General features: G+C 37.6%; 1 protein-coding gene across 1 annotated transcript; it reads left to right on the top strand.

Moving 5' to 3' along the window:
• The first annotated feature begins 488 nt into the window (after window positions 1-488).
• On the top strand, window positions 489-23592 carry shisa8b (shisa family member 8b). Its single transcript, XM_065242434.1, has 4 exons — window positions 489-1068; window positions 9299-9417; window positions 18594-18716; window positions 21472-23592. Exons 1-4 carry the CDS (start codon window positions 509-511, stop codon window positions 21924-21926), a joined length of 1257 nt encoding a protein of 418 aa, XP_065098506.1. The 5' UTR covers window positions 489-508; the 3' UTR covers window positions 21927-23592.
• Window positions 23593-23792: the final 200 nt, after the last annotated feature.

The raw sequence follows: 23792 nt of genomic DNA, 5'->3' as shown, positions 1-23792 counted from the left end.
GGCTAAAGAACAAATGTCCAAGCATTTATTTTTTCTCTCAAAGGACAAAGGTAATGCTACTGTAATTAAAAAACTGTAATTGTGTATATTTTTAAAGAAGTGTAAAAATGCATTTTTTCATGTTTGGAGTTGTTGATTTAATTTTAAAACATTTAAAATGATTTAATTCGATTAAATATGCATGTCAATGCTTTAAAACTAAATTGCAATATTAATTTATGGTAAAATATAAATTTTTTATTATAATAATAATTCTTATTATTTAAACTATCAGATTGCAGCTGGTTTTGTGTGATAACCAAAAAATACGTCATCAGCCATTCAAGTTTTAAAACTGAAGACTTCCAAAGTCACCATGTGAAATTATAATAATAATTCTTATTATTTAAACTATCAGATTGCAGCTGGTTTTGTGTGATAACCAAAAAATACGTCATCAGCCATTCAAGTTTTAAAACTGAAGACTTCCAAAGTCACCAAAGTGTTAAATAACTGTGTCAGATAAAGCATGGCTGGATTTTGCTTTTTGCTTCATCTTCTGCTGACCGGCATGCTGGGGTGGGCCACTAAAGCACAGGACGAAAGTACTACTGAGATGGACATCCAAACGGCCAATCAGACTGAAGATGCTTTGATCATCTCTGTGACATCAGAGGGACCCTTGTCTCTGACCACACCTGGAGAGGTGGAGGAGGACACTGTGCCACCCACTGGGACTCGTTGCCGAGGGTACTACGATGTGATGGGCCAGTGGGATCCTCCTTTTAATTGTAATGCGGGTATCTTCCTGTACTGTTGTGGGACCTGTTTCTATCGGTTTTGCTGTCAGTTCCATCAGCAACGGCTGGAACAGACCTCTTGCTCTAATTATGACACCCCCATCTGGGCCAACACTGGAAAACCAGTGGCAACCAACACCGTGGTTCAGCAAGACCATGAGCGAGATCGCACCCATATGATTGTGTACATCATATGTGGCGTGGTGGCCATCATGGTTCTGGTGGGAATCTTCACCAAACTGGGTCTGGAGAAGAGCCGTGGAGGCCAGAACGACCTCAGTAACTCCAGGTGAGAAGATATAAGAAATATGCATGCTGGACCTCATTCCAGCCAAGTTTAAGGTTGGCTAAAATAAGTATGAGATAATCAAATAATGAGACAATTGAAACAAACCATAATGCAGTCATGTAATAACATCCATGTCACTTTTTGGTCACGTGTTTTTGAACGTATTTCCTAAACTGCTTTTCGATTGGTTGTAATCCAAAATGCGGGAACTTACAACGGAACCCCGGAAGTAAAAGAACCCCGGAACAAAAGGAGGAAAATACAGCAGACATTTGGCCGCTGTTTATATAGTATGGAGAGACGACTGCACGTTCTGATTGTATTTGTGGTTGTTATAGACTACATAGTTTGTATATTCATTTGGAGAATGAAGTGCGGCTTAAAAATAATGTTTGAATGCACTGCAAATGGCGAAGTTTGCCCGCAAGCTGCCATCAGCTGCCGCTCCAGAGTTTGTTTGAAAGCGTGCCGAGACCCCCTCTTCAAGCAGGTGTTTGGTCCGCTTTTGGTGCGCACCTGAGTTCGATTGCTGGATTCTCACCTGCCCAAACGAACCACACCAAGTGAGCCATCGAACTCTGGTATGATTCAACTGAACTAAACAAGGCAGGTGAGAAAGCACCCTTAAAAAGAGTATCTTTAAAATACTTAAAATGAAATCTAAAACACAAAAAAATTAGATACTAAAAAAAGAAATGAGACAGTGAGACTAAGATAATGAGATACTCTTAAAATGAGACTATGATAAAAATAATATACTCTTCAAAAGCATAAAAACACACAAATATTGGGTAAATTTGTCCTAAAAGTTAATTATATGTTAATGCACAAGTTTTTATTTATACCTGAAATATATTATTTTATTATACATATTTTTTGCCACCATGGACAAATATCTTTACCCATAATACATTTTTTGGAACACCTTCTCCATGAAGGATGCATGTGATGTTGCCTTCAGGCCAAAAAAAAAAAAAAAACACATGAATTTGCTACCTTTTACACCTATGACGGCTCAAAATACTAAGTACCTCACCAGCCTTTGGAACAGAGCTAAAGACTTACAGACAAGTTGCATTTCAGATGTGCCAGTATTTAGTTTAGTAGTTTGTTTTTAGTTTAGTGTTGTAGAGAAAATGTGTCCTGTGTCAAATTTTGTTATGAATATTTTGGCAAATTAAGTGTATATCTTCAACACATACAAAGCAGGCAACGAGTATCGAAGTGGTGCGGCATCCAGTTCAGGGTACAGTCATTAAAATTTATGGTAACTCTTTCAGATTTTAACAATCGTCTCTGCAATCGACATAATAAAGCGCAGGAGTGCTGTACTAAGGATAGTTTAATATTCATGCCATCAAGCACATATAAAAAATATCAAAACACTATGCTCCTTGAGTATATCTGTTTTCTCCTGACTCAATTCCCAGCTGTCCGCTATTCCATTCCCTTTCGAAAGCTCTTTTTTTTTCCTGTCCTAGCTTTCTATCTTTCCTAAATATTCACAATCTCTTCATGAATATCAAATTACCTGTCATGAGCAATGAAACGAAGTAAAGAGAATGTATTACTCTCACACCACGTTCTGCAGAAACCCAGAAATGAAATGACCCAGTAATGCAAACACCCTGACCGAGGTGAGCACACTTCCATGACAAAAATATTCCTCTGAAGATTAGCATTTCCCACACTTTGAACACTGCACACCAGATTAGCTCTTCTTACAAGATTATTCTCCCCTGAGATTAACACACTGCTTTGAGATTAAACCAACTTTTCAAAAGATTCATATTTTCAGTCTACCTTCTCTAGAGAACATGCCATAAAGATGAATTGTAGAAATTTATTTTCCTGCTCCATATTATCCATGTCTTAATATATATTTAGGTGTTATTTTAGTATACATCACACTGCTCAAATACCAATTATTTCAAAAAAAATTTTTTTTATAAAATTATTAGTTTTGCAACCATACCCAGATAGATTATATAGGTTGGCTAATACCTGCATCTGAAGCAATGCTGTACAGTCCCAGCAGCAAATAACGCCACATTGCCCATTTGCAGTAGCATCGCAATCCTTTATATTTTTGTAAATTCATTCAGAATGAATTGGATTGTTGTAAGGCCTGTTTACTTGCACATGCTGTCTGCATTGTTTTAGCACCTGATTTACACAAGCAACCAGGTGCAATTCAGGTAACAGAACAAGTGCACCCATAAAATGTGCTGAATGCAACTTGCACAATATAATTCACAATTTTGCTGGTCTGATATGAATGCTGGATTGAGGAAGATGCAGAAAACTAACAATATGATGTGTCATATTTTCTAAAGATTGTACAGCATTGCTCCAGAACTGTGATCCAAGTCCCTGATAGAGCTCAGTTACAAAGTGCATTTGGATTTAATGTTTTCTCAATCGTTAAATCATCACCTAATGAATTACTGTCACTATGATCAATAGAAACAAAATTACATTTTATTTTAGTAATAGCATTCATTTACAACCTGCTTTCAACATGAAAGGAGGTGTGTTTAGATTCTACTGAAAGCCATGATAATGCAGGCAGTCCCACCTCCTCCTCCTCAGGAGCTTGTTTGTTTGATTTTTAACCCGTGGATCCAAACTCACTAAAATGGTTTGAGTTGAATAAGATGTAGCTGCTCATGGTTAGGCAGCATGTGTTTGCGTGTTAATGCGTCTTTCTTATTTTAGAGACGTCTCTCCTGCACCGTTGAGTCTTAGTGGGTGTGCACTGACATTTGCATCGGTCTGCCCCCCACTGCCTCTCTCTCATCTCCACTGTGACTTTAAGGAAGTCTGTGACCTTTGACAAAACTACTCATAGGCACTCTTTTGGACTTTCTTTGCCCCTGCATGTTAAATGAGAATGCAATGATACTGATTCTATTTGACATTGAGAAAACAAGAATAATTCAGTTTTACATTGCATTAAGCAAGGCAAAGCTTTTTTCCCTGTAATATAATTAGAAACACCCACCTAAAGGATTATTAGGAACACCTGTTCAATTTCTCAATAATGCAATTATCTAATCAACCAATCACATGGCAGTTGCTTCAATGAATTTAGGGGTGTGGTCCTGGTCAAGACAATCTCCTGAACTCCAAACTGAATGTCAGAATGGGAAAGAAAGGTGATTTAAGCAATCAACTGCCGCGCTGGTCTGAGTATTTCACAATCTGCTCAGTTACTGGGATTTTCACGCACAAGCATTTTTACAAAGAAGAAAGGGAAAAACATCCAGTATGCGGCAGTCCTGTGGGCGAAAATGCCTTGTTGATGCTAGAGGTCAGAGGAGAATGGGCCGACTGATTCAAGCTGATAGAAGACTTTGACTGAAATTAACACTCGTTACAACCGAGGTATGCAGCAAAGCATTTGTGAAGCCACAACACGTACAACCTTGAGGTGGATGGGCTACAACAGCAGGAGACCCCACCGGGTACCACTCATCTCCACTACAAATAGAAAAAAGTGGCTACAATTTGCACGAACTCACCAAAATTGGACAGTTAAAGACTGGAAAAATGTTGCCTGGTCTGATGAGTCTCGATTTCAGTTGAGATATTCAGATGGTAGAGTCAGAATTTGGCGTAAACAGAATGAGAACATGGATCCATCATGCCTTGTTACCACTGTGCAGGCTGGTGGTGGTGGTGTAATGGTGTGGGGGATGTTTTCATGGCACACTTTAGGCCCCTTAGTGCCAATTGGGCATTGTTTAAATGCCACGGCCTACCTGAGCATTGTTTTTGACCATGTCCATCCCTTCATGACCACCATGTACCCATCCTCTGATGGCTACTTCAAGCAAGATAATGCACCATGTCACAAAATTCGAATCATTTCAAATTGGTTTCTTGAACATGACAATGAGTTCACTATACTAAAATGCCCCCCACAGTCCCCAGATCTCAACCTAATAGAGCATCTTTGGGATGGGGTGGAACGGGAGCTTTGTGCCCTGAATGTGCATCTCACAAATCTCCATCAACTGCAAGATGTTATCCTTTCAATATGGGCCAACATTTCTAAAAAAAATCCTTTTAACAACCTGGTTGAAACAATGCCACGTAGAATTAAGGCAGTTCTGGAGGTCAAACACAGTATTAGTATGGTGTTCCTAATAATCCTTTAGGTGAGTGTATATGCACATTATGAATAATGGCTGATAAAATCACTCAACACCAATCCAAAGGTCTAAACTGCACAGAGGAACTCTGACAGGACAGTTTCTGCACCGTTTTATCAGGATGACTGCATTGCATCTGGTTAAAGTACTGCATAAATTATATAGGGCAATTATTATTGCAATTAAATGAGACAAGGATACTAATTATTCTTGTGAATCATAAGAGACTGTTCTGTAATTTGTGTCTATCAGCTTCAGTTGTGTAACTATCAGATCATTATTAAAACGGTGAACCTCATTAGGCTTCATTGTGTTCTACTGATGGATTGAATGATTACACATTGTGTGACAATTCTAAACAGGAAAATAAACATATATATCATATATGACTTGCAAAACATCTACCATTATACATGCAAAAATACTTATTGTAAGATTGTTATTGTAGGTAGAAATGATTTTTGTTAAAGAGTTGCCTTTCTTCCAAAATCATGTTTTTGTGCATTATACTGTAGGCTACATATCTATACATCAGCAAGTTGCTTGTCTCTCTAGGAAGCGTGTAAATGTTTTTGATACAGAAGCCAATAAAATGGACAGACATCAGTCTTTTTTAAAGGAATTGAGTTTGAAAAGTTTGAAAAAGTAAAACTTGTAACTTTAAAAATTACAAAATATGAAGGATGGTTTTAAGAAAAAAAAAAAAACTCAATATGACCTTTATACAGATCCATGTTTCCGTAACTATTTATAGAAATGTAATTTGAAAAGCACAAACATTTTAATTTCAACAAATTTTAACTTTTATATTTCTCTTGAGAGGCATACAAGTACAGGAAATTCATAACTATGTTTTAATAATAAATGATTAAACATCCACATCTTTTTACAACAGTCTCATAAACTTTGTTTCTGTATACAAATCTACCAAATTGTGTTTGTAAACAAAAGTGCTTTGTATTACAGTACAATAAATAAAAAAAAAAAAATATGATGGAATTTAATGGGTACTGTCAACTGTGTGCTCACCATCATTTATCAAAATATTTTCTTCATCATTTATCACAATACATCCAAAATATTTTTTCCTACTATGGAAGTCTATGGTCACATTACTGCTGTGTGTTTACCATCATTTTTCAAAATATCTTTTTTTGTGTTCATCAGAAAAAATAAATTCATACAGGTTTAGAACAACATGAGGATGAGTAAATGATGACAGAATTTTCATTTTAAAGGGATAGTTCACCAAAAAATGAAAAATCTGTCATCATTTACTCACTCTTTTGTTGTTACAAACCTTTATAAATGTCTTTGTTCTGAGGAACACAAAAGAAAATATTTTGAGAAATGTTAGTAGCAAAACCATTTGTGGACCCTATTCACTTCCATAGTAGGATAAACGAATACTATGAAAGTAAATGGGGTCCACAAATGGTTTGGTTACTAACATTTCTTAAAATATCTTTCCTTGTGTTCACCAGAACAAAGAAATTTATGTGTGTTTGTAATAAAATATAATTGAGTAAATGATGACACAATTTTCATTTTTTGGTGAACTATCCCTTTAAAGTGAACTATCCCTTTAAAGGGGCCATGGCACAAGACTTTTTTAAGATGTCAAATAAATCTTTGGTGTCCCCAGAGCACATATGTGAAGTTTTAGCTCAAAATACCATATAAATAATTTATTATAGCATGTTAAAATTCCCACTTTATAGGTGTGTTCAAAAATGTGCCGTTTTGGGTGTGTCCTTTAAAATGCAAAATGAGCTGATGAAATTCAAACACTGATCACAATGATGGTGGTTTGTTGCAATTAAAACTCAATTGTGCTCTTCTCTGCACTAAATGGCAGTGTTGTGGTTGGATAGTGCAGATTAAGGGGTGGTATTATTATAATAAGAGCTCCTTATGACATCATAAGGAGAGCCAAATTTCAACGACCTTTTTTTTCATGTTCTTGTAGAGAATGGTTTACCAAAACTAAGTTACTGGGTTGATGTTTTTAAAATTTTCTAGGTTGATAGAAGCACTGGGGACCCAATCATAGCACTTAAACATGGAAAAAGTCAGATTTTCATGCCATGGCCCCTTTAAGTGACAGCAGAAAGTGTTTATATTACATCAGAGTTCATGGGTTATAATGATCTTTAATGTTATTTATATAAGAATGATTCAAACTAAAGAGAGTCATTTCATACAAGAAGATAACATTTCGGTACTGCAGGATAAAGCCATGTTTCCCATATGAGGCTGACCTGGTCTGTCTTTCCTAACACACGTCATCCATGTGTTATATGACTCTATTATCATGCCTCTCTGATGTGTTGCTTTTATTATTTTGGGCTGCGGTGGCCTACAGCCAGTGGCATCATGCGGCCAGGGGGCAGAGAAATTGTGCTCGACAATCACATTAGATTTCATCACATACCCCTGTTGGTTAAGGGGTGTTGGAAGAAATTAAAGAGATCACCAGGGATCACAAGTGTAAGCTATAGGAAACAGGGCAATAATGGGTTGCCAAGGATTTGAAGAACAAGCACTATATAGGAAAGGGATTTGTGAACGCCAGGACAATAGTGTACAACAGATCCTTATTAACTAAAGTCCTGTGGATAGCAAGATTTATTTTCCCAAGTAACTTACAGTAGGGCTGTTCAATTATTGTGCGATTAAAATATAAATGACGTGCCTCTGGACCGATGTGTTTGTAAGGCACCGCACTGCTTTACACATGTAGCCTATTGCAGCATGTCATGTTAACTCATTGCAAGTTTGTTTGCAGCCAGCTGATGCTTAATGATCATACTGATAAAAAATCTGTCAGGATCAGTAGGACAGAACCCAAGCGCAGACTGTTTCTTGTCACCGGTGAACGCTTTTATTATAAGACAAAAGAGGGAAAACAAACCCACGAGGGGCAAACAACAAAAGACTGGAAAATATTAACAAAGAACAGACAAGAAAGGAATAAACAATGACTTGACCAGAATTTGATACCCATGGTTGGGTAAAATATGGTCACAAATATTAGCCTTTTTTGTGCATTAAATTTTCTTTAATTGTGTTGCCTGTAGTAGTTAGCCCGTGCGCATTCATTCCGACAAATTTTCAGTCACATATGGAGAAAATACCAATTGGAAGTACCCTATGCCCTATATTCGTTTCGAAGATCAGAGCTGTACAGAGAGTTGCACAATTTTGTCTCATTGTGTGACCACTAAAATACACTTGGAGAATAGAGCAATGAAAACAACGTAATTTTCATTTTATCTGGAGTGAGAGTTTAAAAATCGTTCTCTTCCATGCACTCACACAATGTTCCATTAAATTAACCTAGCCTATCAGGTTAATTCAAACTCAGTGGTTGGGTATGTCCATAAATTAGTCAACCACGTGTTGCAACAATACACAAAAAATTGCAGCATGAAATTAAAACAACTTGGTTTTGCAAGTCAGTGTTATGGATTCACCAGATTCACAGCTCACGGTCTCCTTCTGGTCTGTGGGGTTCCATAACAGTCAATTTAACCTATAATTTTAAGTTTTGATTTGTGATAAGTTGACATAACTTATAAAAACATGTTAAATTTTTTTTACTTAATTTGTTTAGTTAAAGTAACATAAAAATATATGTTGATTTGATATACATTTTTACCATGCAGGTTATTTTTAACCCAGCGTTGGGTCAAAAAAGGACGAAGCCAACCAAATTGATTGTAATTTAACCTTTATTGGGAACTTATTTGCACCTAAACTTATTCGCATTTGTACAGAAAGCACATTTTGTTTAGCAAATAATGTTTTAAATTGCACTGTTGATCACAACAATCTCAAATGCAAGTCTGGGCCCTAAATGTTAGCGTAGACCGGGGTTGGGACTTCTGGTCCTGAAGGGCCACTGTCCTGCAAAAGTCTTCAGGATTACTTGGAAATTAAATGCAAGTGTTTTTGATTAGGGTTTAACTAAACTCTGCAGGACAGTTGCCCTCCAGGACCAGGATTCCCCACCCCTGGCAAAGACTGTCACTACAAGTGTATAACAAGTTCCTACTGTGATCTCTGTGCAGAACACTACAGGATTTGATGAAACAGCCAGGTGGGGAGGTGAGCCCCGTGGATGGACATCTAAACACGACCCCTATTGGAACAAACGGCATCTCTGCCAGGATGCTTCGCAGCCGCAGCGGTGAGCTCACCAGAATGCCAGTTTTAATCTATTTTCTTACACAACTGTTTTTCTCTAATTTAAACAATTAGGGAGATTACCTTTTATACTTCACCTTTAAAATCAACCCCCTCAGTGTCTGAATGCCTATGCCTAGAAGGCAGTAACCTTTTCTTAGGAACAATGCAAGCTGGGTAGTCTTGGCAGACCAGCAGTCCATTGGGTTCATTAATGGGAATCTGAGGATTGTGTGTTCTGGTATGAATAATCACAGTGAAAGTTAAAGACAATGGGCCCTATCTTGCACCCAGCGCAATTGACTTTGTCAGTGACGCATGTATCATTTGTATTTTGCACAGGCGCACAGCGGGTTTTTCCTTTCACAGACGCACGTCGGCAAACTATGAACTTGCGCTCCCTGGGCGGTTCAGCGCAAAAAAAGAGGCGTGTTCCGGCGCAAACCATCCCTGATGCTATTTTGCAGTTTCAAAAAACAATTGCGTCACTGACCAGAAAAAAAAGTTTAAAGTCAGTGGAGCGTTGCACGTTGTTCATTATGCTATTTTAAGGGCGCATGCTTGACCATAATGTATAGCCTGCACAACGGTCATACACTTTGCTTATCTAATCTACACAGATGCAACAGTTATTTTTGCAAATCATAAATTGTTACAATAAAAAATATTAATACATGAGATAAGGGAAATCATTAAATCATAAATTGTTACACAAAAAAATATTAATACACGAGATAAGGGAAATCATAGTGGTGGTGATAGTTTTTATTTATTGTGTGGCTGCGTTAAAAATTCTCATGCAAATAACGATTAAAATATTTTCATAAGTTTGTTGTGTGGCTGTATTACGTTTATTTTATGTAAATAATAATAAAATGTTTTCATAAGAAACCTTAATGTATATGAACTTGATTTGTAAGAGTACTTTGGGGTTGGACCTTGCTTGCGTTTCTTGGGTCCGATTTCAAAGCCCCCAAACCCTTTCAGCGGTGAGGGTGGACGCAGCGATGTCCTCTGCTGGCGTCAGGTCATGTGTAGAGGCAGATCCACCTCCCGTTACACGGCGTGACCGATTTATGCTGGCAAGCTTGGGATTCCCACGTCTCCTGACATCATTGTAGCGCTTGGCGCAACGATGGGGATGCCAGCTGATGAGACTGTGGCTATTTCCTCTCACGCCTGTTTAACCTACACTGATTTGGGCGGGTTTCTCCCATCCCCATACAAAACAACTTCTCTGTCTTTGACTGCTCTTACAAGAACGTGGGTCTCCTCGGCTGTAAACCGCTCCTGGCGTACGCCTGGTAAATCAGTCATAATAATAGCAACCCGCCATGGAACTTGCGCCCTTGCGTTTAAAGGGAATGTTGGATAGCGTTCTGATTGGTTTATTTGACGTTGCACCCAAACCACACCTACGAATAATGAACCTATTTCAGACCAACCCCTTATTGATTTGCGCCCAGCGCAAAAGTTATTTCTCACGCTGGGAAAATAGCAACAGCGCCCAAGATCAGCCCACAAACTCACTTGCGCTTTGCACTTCACACTTGCGTTTCAGATCGTTAAAATGGGGCCCTATGTACAGTCTTGTTCAAAATAATAGCAGTACAATGTGACTAACCAGAATAATCAAGGTTTTTAGTATATTTTTTATTGCTACGTGGCAAACAAGTTACCAGTAGGTTCAGTAGATTCTCAGAAAACAAACAAGACCCAGCATTCATGATATGCACGCTCTTAAGGCTGTGCAATTGGGCAATTAGTTGAAAGGGGTGTGTTCAAAAAAATAGCAGTGTCTACCTTTGACTGTACAAACTCAAAACTATTTTGTACAAACATTTTTTTTCTGGGATTTAGCAATCCTGTGAATCACTAAACTAATATTTAGTTGTATGACCACAGTTTTTTAAAACTGCTTGACATCTGTGTGGCATGGAGTCAACCAACTTGTGGCACCTCTCAGCTGTTATCCCACTCCATGATTCTTTAACAATTCATTCACATTTCTTGGTTTTGCTTCAGAAACAGCATTTTTGATATCACCCCACAAGTTCTCAATTGGATTAAGGTCTGGAGATTGGGCTGGCCACTCCATAACATTAATTTTGTTGGTTTGGAACCAAGACTTTGCCCGTTTACTAGTGTGTTTTGGGTCATTGTCTTGTTGAAACAACCATTTCAAGGGCATGTCCTCTTCAGCATAGGGCAACATGACCTCTTCAAGTATTTTAACATATGCAAACTGATCCATGATCCCTGGTATGCGATAAATAGGCCCAACACCATAGTAGGAGAAACATGCCCATATCATGCTCCATGCTTCACTGTCTTCACTGTGTACTGTGGCTTGAATTCAGAGTTTGGGGGTCGTCTCACAAACTGCCTGTGGCCCTTGGACCCAAAAAGAACAATTTTACTCTCATCAGTCCACAAAATGTTCCTCCATTTCTCTTTAGGCCAGTTGATGTGTTCTTTGGCAAATTGTTACCTCTTCTGCACATGCCTTTTTTTTAACAGAGGGACTTTGTGGGGGATTCTTGAAAATAGATTAGCTTCACACAGACGTCTTCTAACTGTCACAGTACTTACAGGTAACTCCAGACTGTCTTTGATCATCCTGGAGGTGATCATTGGCTGAGCCTTTGCCATTCTGGTTATTCTTCTATCCATTTTGATGGTTGTCTTCCGTTTTCTTCCACGTCTCTCTGGTTTTGCTCTCCATTTTAAGACATTGGAGATCATTTTAGCTGAACAGCCTATCATTTTTGCACCTCTTTATAGGTTTTCCCCTCTCCAATCAACTTTTTAATCAAAGTACGCTGTTCTTCTGAACAATGTCTTGAACGACCCATTTTCCTCAGCTTTCAAATGCATGTTCAACAAGTGTTGGCTTCATCCTTAAATAGGGGCCACCTGATTCACACCTGTTTCTTCACAAAATTGATGACCTCAGTGATTGAATGCCACACTGCTATTTTTTTGAACACACCCCTTTCAACTAATTCAACTAATTGCCCAATTGCACAGCCTTAAGAGCATGCATATCATGAATGCTGGGTCTCATTTGTTTTCTGAGAATCTACTGAACCTACTGGTAACTTGATTGCCACGTAGCAATAAAAAATATACTAAAAACCTTGATTATTCTGGTTAGTCACATTGTACTGCTATTATTTTGAACAAGACTGTATAACCTATATCAAGGTTATAAAGATACCCGTGTCCGTGGGGACTAGGCCTGCGTCTGAACCCGCCTATACTATACTATATAGTAGGCGAAAAGCAGTAGGTGAGGGGAGAAGTATGTCCTAATTCATAGTATTCAAAAAACATTAGGCAAAACCTGGATGACCCACTACTTTCGACAAGATTCAGAAGTGTTCATTTGATGGACACTCTGCTATCCATGATCCCCCAGAAGAGGAGGTATCCAACTAAGAAGACGACGGAGGGCTTTTTTTTTCAAAAATACCCGAAAGCGATAACGCAGCTCTATTTAAACGCAAATTAATACAGTGGCAAGAAAAAGTATCTCAACCTTTTGGAATTACAAAGTTTTCTGAATAAATTTGTCATAAAATGTGATCTGATCAACTTTGTTTTTAACATTGTAACAAATGTTGGGGCGCACATCTGAACTGTAACGTCACAGTGTAATATTGAGATTGGCCTGTTTTCCAGCTGCCTTTTGCATGCAAACGGTTTACATAAAAAGTAGGAAACAACCGTGTTTGAGGCTTACGATATGTCATTACCATGAACAGAACTCTATGCCTAGGTAAATACATTGTTTTATTCTACGGCACCTTTAAAATCATGTGTAGTAACCAAATGTGCATTGACATGAGTCCCACAGTAGACAATCTATGAGTTTCACCAAAGCACCTATAACTCAAATTAACAAATTTCTTAGATGATATCTATAATTCAGCTATTAATAATTTACCAGACACTTTTATCCCTTCTAAGTTCAGTAGGGCTGGATCCTGCATATTAAATGATGTAGAGATAAATAGGGAGGCAAAAGATTTGTCCTTAGGTTAGTTTAACATTAATGGCATCAGTGTATTATCTACTGTACAATAACATTATGCACTGTTATTCTTTTCTCAGCTCCCAATTCTCCTTCTTTATTTCTTACCAAATCTCATTCTGTGATTCCCTCTCCCACTCTGACTGCTTACTTTACAAAATAAACCTTTATGGTTGTGAGTAATAGCAGTACATGAGGGCTCTGAAAAAGTTTTGTTGACATGCATGTGAACCCAAGTTTGATTTTGAGTATGGTGAATAAGGGAAAAAAACGTAAAAGATTAAAGATGAGTAGAAATGAACTCAACAGAAACTTCATTAGTGCAACTCACAAAACAAGTCTAGTTTTACCCTAAAAATGGCTTTGTACATCTTGCATTCCTATCTGAGAGATAATCTTGATAAAGTGCCTTCATCCCTCCTCCACGCATTTTCCGCCTTCCCATTTTATCCTTCATTTCCCCCCAGATAATTTCCATTTCTTCCCATGCACCAAACAAACTTTCTCTAACCTCCTTTTCTTGCTTGCTCATCTAGACATGCAAGCAAGGTTTCTCATCTCTGATTTCACTCAGTGGATTTACACAAGCGTGAGATACAGCGAGCTCCAGACCGACACTTGATGTGGGGTTTATGCTGATAAGCGGTGCCTGTGCCGTGCTTAAGCAGCACACTTTCCTTTGCTCTTTACAGAGAGGATTTAAGTTTCGCTCTGAGGTGCTTAGAGGTTTTAATGATGTGCCTGTACATCTATCTGCATACTTTTTGCATCCTTAGCAACGGTATGAAGATTATAACACTTTTGCTGCTTTATACGCTACAGTGGAACGGAGATGTGTTAATACTCGGTTTTAAAAGGGCTGACAACTCTTCATGGAGGCTTTTATCAAAATAGGCTTAGATCCACAAAAATGATCACCAGAATTAAAATTCAGGCATTAGAACCTGTAAACTAAAATGTGCATTTACATAGGCACGTGCACTACAGCACAAAGACATGCAGTACTGACAAATTTAAGCCTTGCTTTACATGCTTTTACACACAAACTCATACATCACACCACAGCATCAAAGAGGTCTTTCAGGCTTCTTCATGCTTCAGGCCTGTGGGATTTCACTGAAGACTGTGAACAATGATGCACAAGTATACAGATCTCACATTAGTGCATCCTTGTTGCACATTCTCAATACCCTATTCAAATCACAGTCCCGTCCTGAAACATGACTGGCAGGTTATTGACCTTATATGGGCATGATGGTTCTATTTTAGACAGTTTTGGGTTGTCCATTAGTTATGAGATATACTTTAGTTTGTCCCTAAAGCCATTCGAAGCTCAGCTAAATGGTTATTTATTTTAAACCCATTAGTTCTCTTCATATTCCACATGGCTACAGCTGCAACATGAATTAAATGAGAAAATGAAAAGCATTTTGGTGCAGAGAAATTACAAAATAATTTTTTTTCTGATATTTGCTGCAGGAACTAAATATAAAAGTTATATAAAGTTTAACATACACCAAATGGACTAAAGAAACTACAAAATCGCTGTCTTTCAGGCAAGAATATAATAGAATAGAATAGAAAGGAATAGAATAGAATAGAGCTTTAAAAACTAGCATAGATACACAATAAACTGCTCTTGCATGCACTGCACACAGCCTTAACACAGATTATATAACGCATCAAAAAATGTTAATAGCCCACTGGGCTTCCCTGTAACAGATTTAACTTCAAAGGTCTAGTCAGAAATATCTAATGATGTAAATGTGCACAGAAGACTCGCTTTTCTATCTTTCGTGCAGTTGGATCACACACTTTATATTATAAATGCGTCAGGTCTGATTTGTCTTTCTGATGGTAAGTCTTGCTCCCTGAACAAACCCTTCGTGAGGTCTTTCTTTCTCTCAACATTATCAAACCGGCTGAGAGTGCCATGAGGCCAACTAGATGGTATGGTCTCCGTCAGAAAAACTGTCTAAATATGTACCCCAGCTGTCTCTGGGGCGGTACCCTTAAGAAAAGTACAGTTTTTCACTCTAAAGAGTTCATAGAAGCACCTCAGGGGTACATACTGGTACTAAAGAGTGCACATTAGTACCTCAAAGATACATATTAGTAAGATATATTCAGGGGCGTCATGCACCAATTTTTTTAAGGGGGCAAGGTGTGCTTACTGAAATTTGTGCATATACAGACATCAAACGAAATATATTATAGAGCTTTCAGTCTTTTCCATGGCACCTACATTTCTAACAATCTGAGAGCCCTTGCTTTCATGCAAAAACCTCCAAAATAAAAGTGTTGACTAACTTTTATATCAAATACTGTACTATTCAATCGGAATAATGACATATTGGTATCATATTTATACCTGAAATGGCACGTTTGATTTGTTTAAGTTTTATTAAATTACTTGTTTAATTGTGTCATAAATGAATTTTGCACAACAACTGCATTATCCTATGAAATTAATGTAATTTTAAATCCATAAAGTATATAAACAATGAAAATGACATAAGCTATAGCAACGTGATTTGTTTTAAAGTTCAATAATGATTGAAAAAAATATGTTTATTAGAGAAACTTATTTTTGTATTAAATTTGACCTCATATGTGAACATGTGTGATTCCGCGCCCCTGTGACTTCTGGCGAAGTTTGGCATTGTACCAAAAAGATGAATCTAGAAATCTCTATTAATATAACATTGAGACGGTCACATTTTAAATCATACATTTTCTAAACAGAGGAGGTTAACTGCAACATTTGGAAATGTTGTGAGCGTTTGTTACACGTTTTTATCCTCAGATAGCCAATGCATCAGCAAAGCTCGTGAGCGCGCTTAGATGCTGATGTCTGCGGCTGCGCTGACTGCAGTGCCTGCCGCCAGAGTAATATAACATGATCAAAACGGCAAAAATCTCTAAAAAGTGACAAGGATGCAGCACAGAATTGATATTATTGTGCATATTAAACAGATTAAAAGAAAGTAACAGATTAATGGACGCTAATTTGATTTTCAGGTTGCATGCAAAATCCATTTGGCTCAAAAACCGAGGGTGCACGTGCCCCCTCAGTTTGAATGGGCATGACGCCTCTGGATATATCACTGTAGGTGATACTGTATTACTGTAGTACACTCTAAAAACAAATGATGCTAAATAGCACTAAAAGTGGTTCACTGGCTCGTAATCATAAGGGAACCATTTTAAGTGCTTTATAGCACTTGAAGTACCTGTGTAGGACCTTAGTGCTATAGTGGTGCTATATCACCCCCATATGGTTCTTTATAGGTGCTATATAGTACTAAAAATGATTCCCCTATGTTTACAAGCTTTTGTAGAGTGTAGGACTACTGTACCTGGCAAAACATTTTCAGAGTGCAGTTTTGTTTTATTTATTATACTTTCAGGAATTAATTTTTTCGGGTTATGTTTTAAAGAGATTTTTATGTATTTTCTTAACCATATTTTTCTGTTGAATATTATGAAGTGTTTTCTGAGAGCTGCATTCTTTCAAATATTAAATGTCTATAAGAGATGTAGAAATGTCCCAAAGCAGCATAATGGTTCAACTAATTTAAACTCTGTGCAGTTAAACTTCAAAATGATTCCCTTGTTGGGTCCTTACTTTGGTGTCAGAAAAGGCTGTGCTCTTTTTTTGTACTTTGGACAGGATCTAAACGTACTTGTCTGACTTAACAACTGAAGGGAATGCTCTTGGCTTTCATGTAACATTCATAAAGCATAAAAAACACTGTTTAGCATCATTAGGAGATGGCAGAGTATAATTTTAGTGTGTGTTACACAGGTTTACCCTAAAACAACAGCTGTCCACATCTCTCAGACCGCCCGTGTTAAATGAAACGTGACTAATGAGTAAAGAAACAAACAGAAACGCAAAAACAAATCAAAAAACAACATCTAACATTGCATCAATGTCCTTCCTGTGCTGTCACCCACAGCTTAGAAGTATAAATAGGTCATCCAGACTGGGGCATCTGATTTGAGTGCTCAGTCTGAACAACATCTTTATAGTCAATATAGGATGGCTGACGGGGTGCCGAATATAGAGCCAATTTAAATAGGTTTTATAGTTCAACACAGTTACTCGACGCATGGCATACATTGCACCAATACTTAATGTAACAGTGTCCTAGTTTAAATATGCTAATGAGTACTCATTGGGTAAATATATAAACATATGAGAAGTTTAGATGCAAACGCTGTTAAACGCCACTTCCATCATAAATGAGATAATGATATTAACCGAATGCTCTCGGGCACAAACTATACGTTCACCAGATGGCCTCAAGCCATTTAGAAATACCGGTTTGTTGGCAGAATCCATTAAGGGTCTGATAAAAAATGCTCATTAACAAGAAAACACATGACACACTTATACGGGTTTTGCATCTGAGTTCCTCATGTGCAAATAATAAACTCATTTGTATTTTCATGTATAGATGTGACCTACAAGTTCCCTTTTAATATGATGATTTATTCAATAACTATACATAATGGCATTTGTTTATCCAGCTCAGGAAATGTTTTTTGAAATAATTACAAAACTGTTTTACTGATGACACATTTTTATAAAGCACACTTAAACAGTAAGTTATGGGGTCAACCGGGGAGAATGAGAAGCAAAGGTGAGACACAATAAAATGAAAGAGGAACATGAGAATAATTGAACACCCATCAAAAGTATTTTTTGCTTTACTGTTTTCTATATAAAATCACAATGTAAAGTACTTTCTGTGATAATATAACCTTTATATCTTTAATATAGTCTAAGTCAAATTGACCTACTAAACCCATGGCTATCAGTGGAGAAAGTCATTTTTTGCAGCCAGATGGTGTAGTTACTACCAGGCTTACTGGACTGTGCTCTCCAGCCCAAACTCTCCCCTCATGAAAATTAAGCATGGTTTTGCTGTAGTAAATGTGCAGTTATTCATGTTTTTTGATGTATTAATTACCATTTGTAAAACTATGGCTTTACAAAACCTTGTTAAACTATAGTTACAGTAGCAAAACAATGGGTAAGTAACCATGGTTTGGGGTTTTGCTTAATTTAAACGGTGACTATATTAATAGATCTGCCTGTCTTTTTAATGTTTTTTGATCTTTCTTCTGTATTCCAGAGCAGTACCATCTAAACAATGCTGGCTTCTGTTTTGGTTCACCCGTCGGACTGCCCCAACCTCAAAGCAACCTCAGTATACCAGGCCTTACGCTAAATAAATACAACTCTCTAAAAGCAGTAGGTAAGAAAAGCAACATGCTAGTGTGCAAAAACCATTCACAAACCGAACTGTTCATGCTCTGCTGAATGCCATGAAGTCTGAGTTTGATTGACAGAATAAGGGAAGCCCTTTGGTGTAAATGGGTCACATTTGGGGCTGTATAACAAGGTTACTCAGTGTCACCCCAAAGTACTCAAATAACATCCTGTTTGCCCGCAGCTACGCTTTTACACAGTTCACACATATTTTTTTGTCTCAGTATGCGAAACGTGTTGCTTATATAATGTAACACAGGATGTTCTGCCATCATCACATCTATTATTTATATTCATACTCACTTTTTGCAAGAGAACTGTAATTTGAAAAGTTTAATCGTATTTTTAAGGTTATATTTCTTATAAAGCATTGTCTTTATACCTTCAGTCAAGTAGATGCTTTATAAAGTATTCACAAATCTTGATCCCTGCTTAAATCACATTTCTTATACGGCAAAAAATATTTTCAAATATAATTTTACATACAGTCTTGTTCAAAATAATAGCAGTACAATGTGACTAACCAGAATAATCAAGGTTTTTAGTATATTTTTTATTGCTACGTGGCAAACAAGTTACCAGTAGGTTCAGTAGATTCTCAGAAAACAAACGAGACCAGGCAATTAGTTGAAAGGGGTGTGTTCAAAAAAATAGCAGTGTGGCATTCAATCACTGAGGTCATCAATTTTGTGAAGAAACAGGTGTGAATCAGGTGGCCCCTATTTAAGGATGAAGCCAACACTTGTTGAACATGCATTTGAAAGCTGAGGAAAATGGGTCGTTCAAGACATTGTTCAGAAGAACAGCGTACTTTGATTAAAAAGTTGATTGGAGAGAGGAAAACCTATAAAGAGGTGCAAAAAATGATAGGCTGTTCAGCTAAAATGATCTCCAATGCCTTAAAATGGAGAGCAAAACCAGAGAGACGTGGAAGAAAACTGAAGACAACCATCAAAATGGATAGAAGAATAACCAGAATGGCAAAAGCTCAGCCAATGATCACCTCCAGGATGATCAAAGACAGTCTGGAGTTACCTGTAAGTACTGTGACAGTTAGAAGACGTCTGTGTGAAGCTAATCTATTTTTAAGAATCCCCCGCAAAGTCCCTCTGTTAAAAAAAAGGCATGTGCAGAAGAGGTTACAATTTGCCAAAGAACACATCAACTGGCCTAAAGAGAAATGGAGGAACATTTTGTGGACTGATGAGAGTAAAATTGTTCTTTTTGGGTCCAAGGGCCACAGGCAGTTTGTGAGACGACCCCCAAACTCTGAATTCAAGCCACAGTACACAGTGAAGACAGTGAAGCATGGAGCATGATATGGGCATGTTTCTCCTACTATGGTGTTGGGCCTATTTATCGCATACCAGGGATCATGGATCAGTTTGCATATGTTAAAATACTTGAAGAGGTCATGTTGCCCTATGCTGAAGAGGACAAGCCCTTGAAATGGTTGTTTCAATAAGACAATGACCCAAAACACACTAGTAAACGGGCAGCAAAGTCTTGGTTCCAAACCAACAAAATTAATGTTATGGAGTGGCCAGCCCAATCTCCAGACCTTAATCCAATTGAGAACTTGTGGGGTGATATCAAAAATGCTGTTTCTGAAGCAAAACCAAGAAATGTGAATGAATTGTGGAATGTTGTTAAAGAATCATGGAGTGGAATAACAGCTGAGAGGTGCCACAAGTTGGTTGACTCCATGCCACACAGATGTCAAGCAGTTTTAAAAAACTGTGGTCATACAACTAAATATTAGTTTAGTGATTCACAGGATTGTTAAATCCCAGAAAAAAAAATGTTTGTACAAAATAGTTTTGAGTTTGGACAGTCAAAGGTAGACACTGCTATTTTTTTGAACACACTCCTTTCAACTAATTGCCCAATTGCACAGCCTTAAGAGCGTGCATATCATGAATGCTGGGTCTTGTTTGTTTTCTGAGAATCTACTGAACCTACTGGTAACTTGTTTGCCACGTAGCAATAAAAAATATACTAAAAACCTTGATTATTCTGGTTAGTAACATTGTACTGCTATTATTTTGAACAAGACTGTATATTTCAAAATATGCAAGAAACGGCCAAAAGTATATGTGCTGAAATATATTTTGAAACATGTTTACAAAATTTATTTTACAACGATATATTTTTATTTCTTTATATATAAAATAAATACACTTTAAAGCATTTATATTCATGTCGCAAAAACTTTGTGTTACAAATCTATAAACATAACAGGTTTGAAAATATATCTATACTTCAAAAATATACTTAAAATGTTATATTTTATACATACATATACATTTATACTTTGTACATTTTATACAAACTGGCCATATTTTGGCCATGAAAAATATATTTTTTTAAATGAAAATTTCTTTTGTTGCCCCTTCAATATATTTTGAAAATATTTTCATATATAAATGTTAAAACTAAATATTTTCAAATTTAAAAATATATTTAATTAAACGTTACTTTCTACAAAATATATTTTTTGCCATAGGGGTTGTTTAGAAGTCAAATTGTTACTGTTTTTAGTCTATAGAGTTTGAGATTAGTTAAACGAGAAGCAAAATGATGAACAACCATTCTTGCATTTTGCTTAATATTAACTCATTTATTGATTCCATAACTTTGCTGATCCATCAAATGATACTAATAGACATTTATGTTAGACACGTTCATATTTTTTTTTACTTTTATTGCCTCTCTGACTTCTTGCTTCTTCTCCTTAACAGCTGATACTGCAACTCGAGGCTACTACAAGAGTTATCCACTAATGGATTTCTCTCAACATCATTCCCCTCCTGCACGCTTCCAACCGATCCAGATGTACCCAAAAGACAAGTCCTACCTACACCAAGTCCTGCCTTCCCATGACATCCATTCCCCCCTTTCCATCTCAATCCCAACCAACCAACTGCAGAGGTCCAGTATCCCAAAGAACATCTCCCATCATCAGCTTTCCAGATCATCCCTCAAAGCTTGGGATTCTGGGCCAAGACACATCTATCGACAGACGTCACATCCCGGGCACTCCAATCGCAGACAGACTTCGATCAACAGGAGGCAGTTCAGTGTGGGAACACTGCCCGAGTTACAGCCATCAGGCTTCGGAGGGCACCCTGTGTATCAGCCACACCCCACATTTAAGGCCTACCAAACGAACAGCAAGACAGAGGTCACTGTCTGAACAAAATGCACAAAGACAACAGTGTCATGATTGTGTGGTCATCCCTACTTGTTTAACTCCCTTACGTTTCGGTTCATTTTGATCCCAGTTACATTCCACATTCCGGAGATCTGGTGTATGTGTTACAGCAGCAGCAGCATGCTCTCTACATCAGACTACCACTAGATAAGAGTTCAAACTGGAACGCAAGACATCTGAGGCCACATTAACTCAATGGGAACAATACCATTATATCCCGTCAGCCTAAATCAGTGAGACATTTTCTTGGTCATCTTTACATAAACATGACCCCAGGATCAGTTATGTGGATAAAAGACATTTGTTGTCCTGCACAAGAACATGGTTGGAAAGCAAAATGTTAAATGTTTTCTATTTCTCTTAACAGTAAATGACTTTGGATAAATGGTGCGCAGTGGCGACCGGTGACTTCTATTTCGATGGCGCACAATGCAAAGGACGTCACAACATGTATGTAGTCCGTCATGTTTGTGGTTCGTCATTTCAGAATGTGTCTTCTGTGCGTCATGAACCATGACATCATGTGTCATGTCAAAATAAGTGTCTGCTGCAGACGCGTCTAAAGAGTTTATGATAAAAGTGACGCTTGTGTTTGCCAGATACTCACTTAATCTCATGTGTAATCAGAGTTTAGTGTTAAGTTAGTGTCCCGCGAATATTTTGTGAACGTGAACGTCTCTTAAACAGTTTCGACTGCACTTATTTTGACATGACGCAACAAACACATATTTTGGAATGACGCTCAACACACTCCGAAAACATATTTTGAATTTGCGCCCCTCAGAAGAGAAGTCACCAGCCACCACGGATGGTGTGTTTAAGTCATTGTGGATGTATCGTAGCGGTTGAACGCCACCACAAAGTCGTAAACACAAGTGGGAAACTCAAATTTAACATGATTTAGAGTTTTAAGATTTTGAGTTACCAAACCTTGTTGTTTCATCTTGTAATTTATTAAAAGAAGGCAACGTTACGTCGTATTTACGCCACCAAGTCACTTTCGTCGCTTTAAGATTGTACCTTCTTTTAAATGAATTACACAAAAATACATTAGGGTTAGGTTTGTTTCGACGCGTGTGCAGCGGGCACTTATTTTGACATGACGCAACAAACACATATTTTGGAATGACGCTCAACACACTCCGAAAACATATTTTGAATTCGCGCCCCTCAGAAGAGAAGTTACCAGCCACCACGGATGGTGTGTTTAAGTCATTGTGGATGTATCGTAGCGGTTGAACGCCACCACAAAGTCGTAAACACAAGTGGGAAACTCAAATTTAACATGATTTAGAGTTTTAAGATTTTGAGTTACCAAACCTTGTTGTTTCATCTTGTAATTTATTAAAAGAAGGCAACGTTACGTCGTATTTACGCCACCAAGTCACTTTCGTCGCTTTAAGATTGTACCTTCTTTTAAATGAATTACACAAAAATACATTAGGGTTAGGTTTGTTAACTCCACTTACAAAGAATGTGCAGCGTGTGTTTTCTTTTAAATTACTTTATGAAACCACTGTATACTATAATGCTATATCCCTACTGACAAACACTACCAAGCTGGTTTTAGCTGGTGTAGCAAGCTGGTCTAGAAATTTTTGGTCATTTTTTAAGCTGGTCAAGCTGGATATAGTTGGTCACGCTGGAAGATCAATGTTTTGCCCGACTGGGAAACCAGAATGTGATGTCACATTTTGTGCTGACAGGTCTGCTGACAGGTCTGACAACATCAGACAATTGCACCATGTTTTAACTGCTCGTAAATTCGGGGCTATAAGTTTAAGTTTTCAAATCATACTACTTTGCGGTGGCGTTTATGCGCGTTCGACTCGTAAATACGATATATCC

The sequence above is a fragment of the Paramisgurnus dabryanus genome, chromosome 1 (assembly GCF_030506205.2).
Source record: "Paramisgurnus dabryanus chromosome 1, PD_genome_1.1, whole genome shotgun sequence".
Classification (NCBI taxonomy): domain Eukaryota; kingdom Metazoa; phylum Chordata; class Actinopteri; order Cypriniformes; family Cobitidae; genus Paramisgurnus; species Paramisgurnus dabryanus.
Note: the sequence above shows the minus strand (reverse complement) of the source record. Positions and strands in the feature narration are given on the sequence as shown.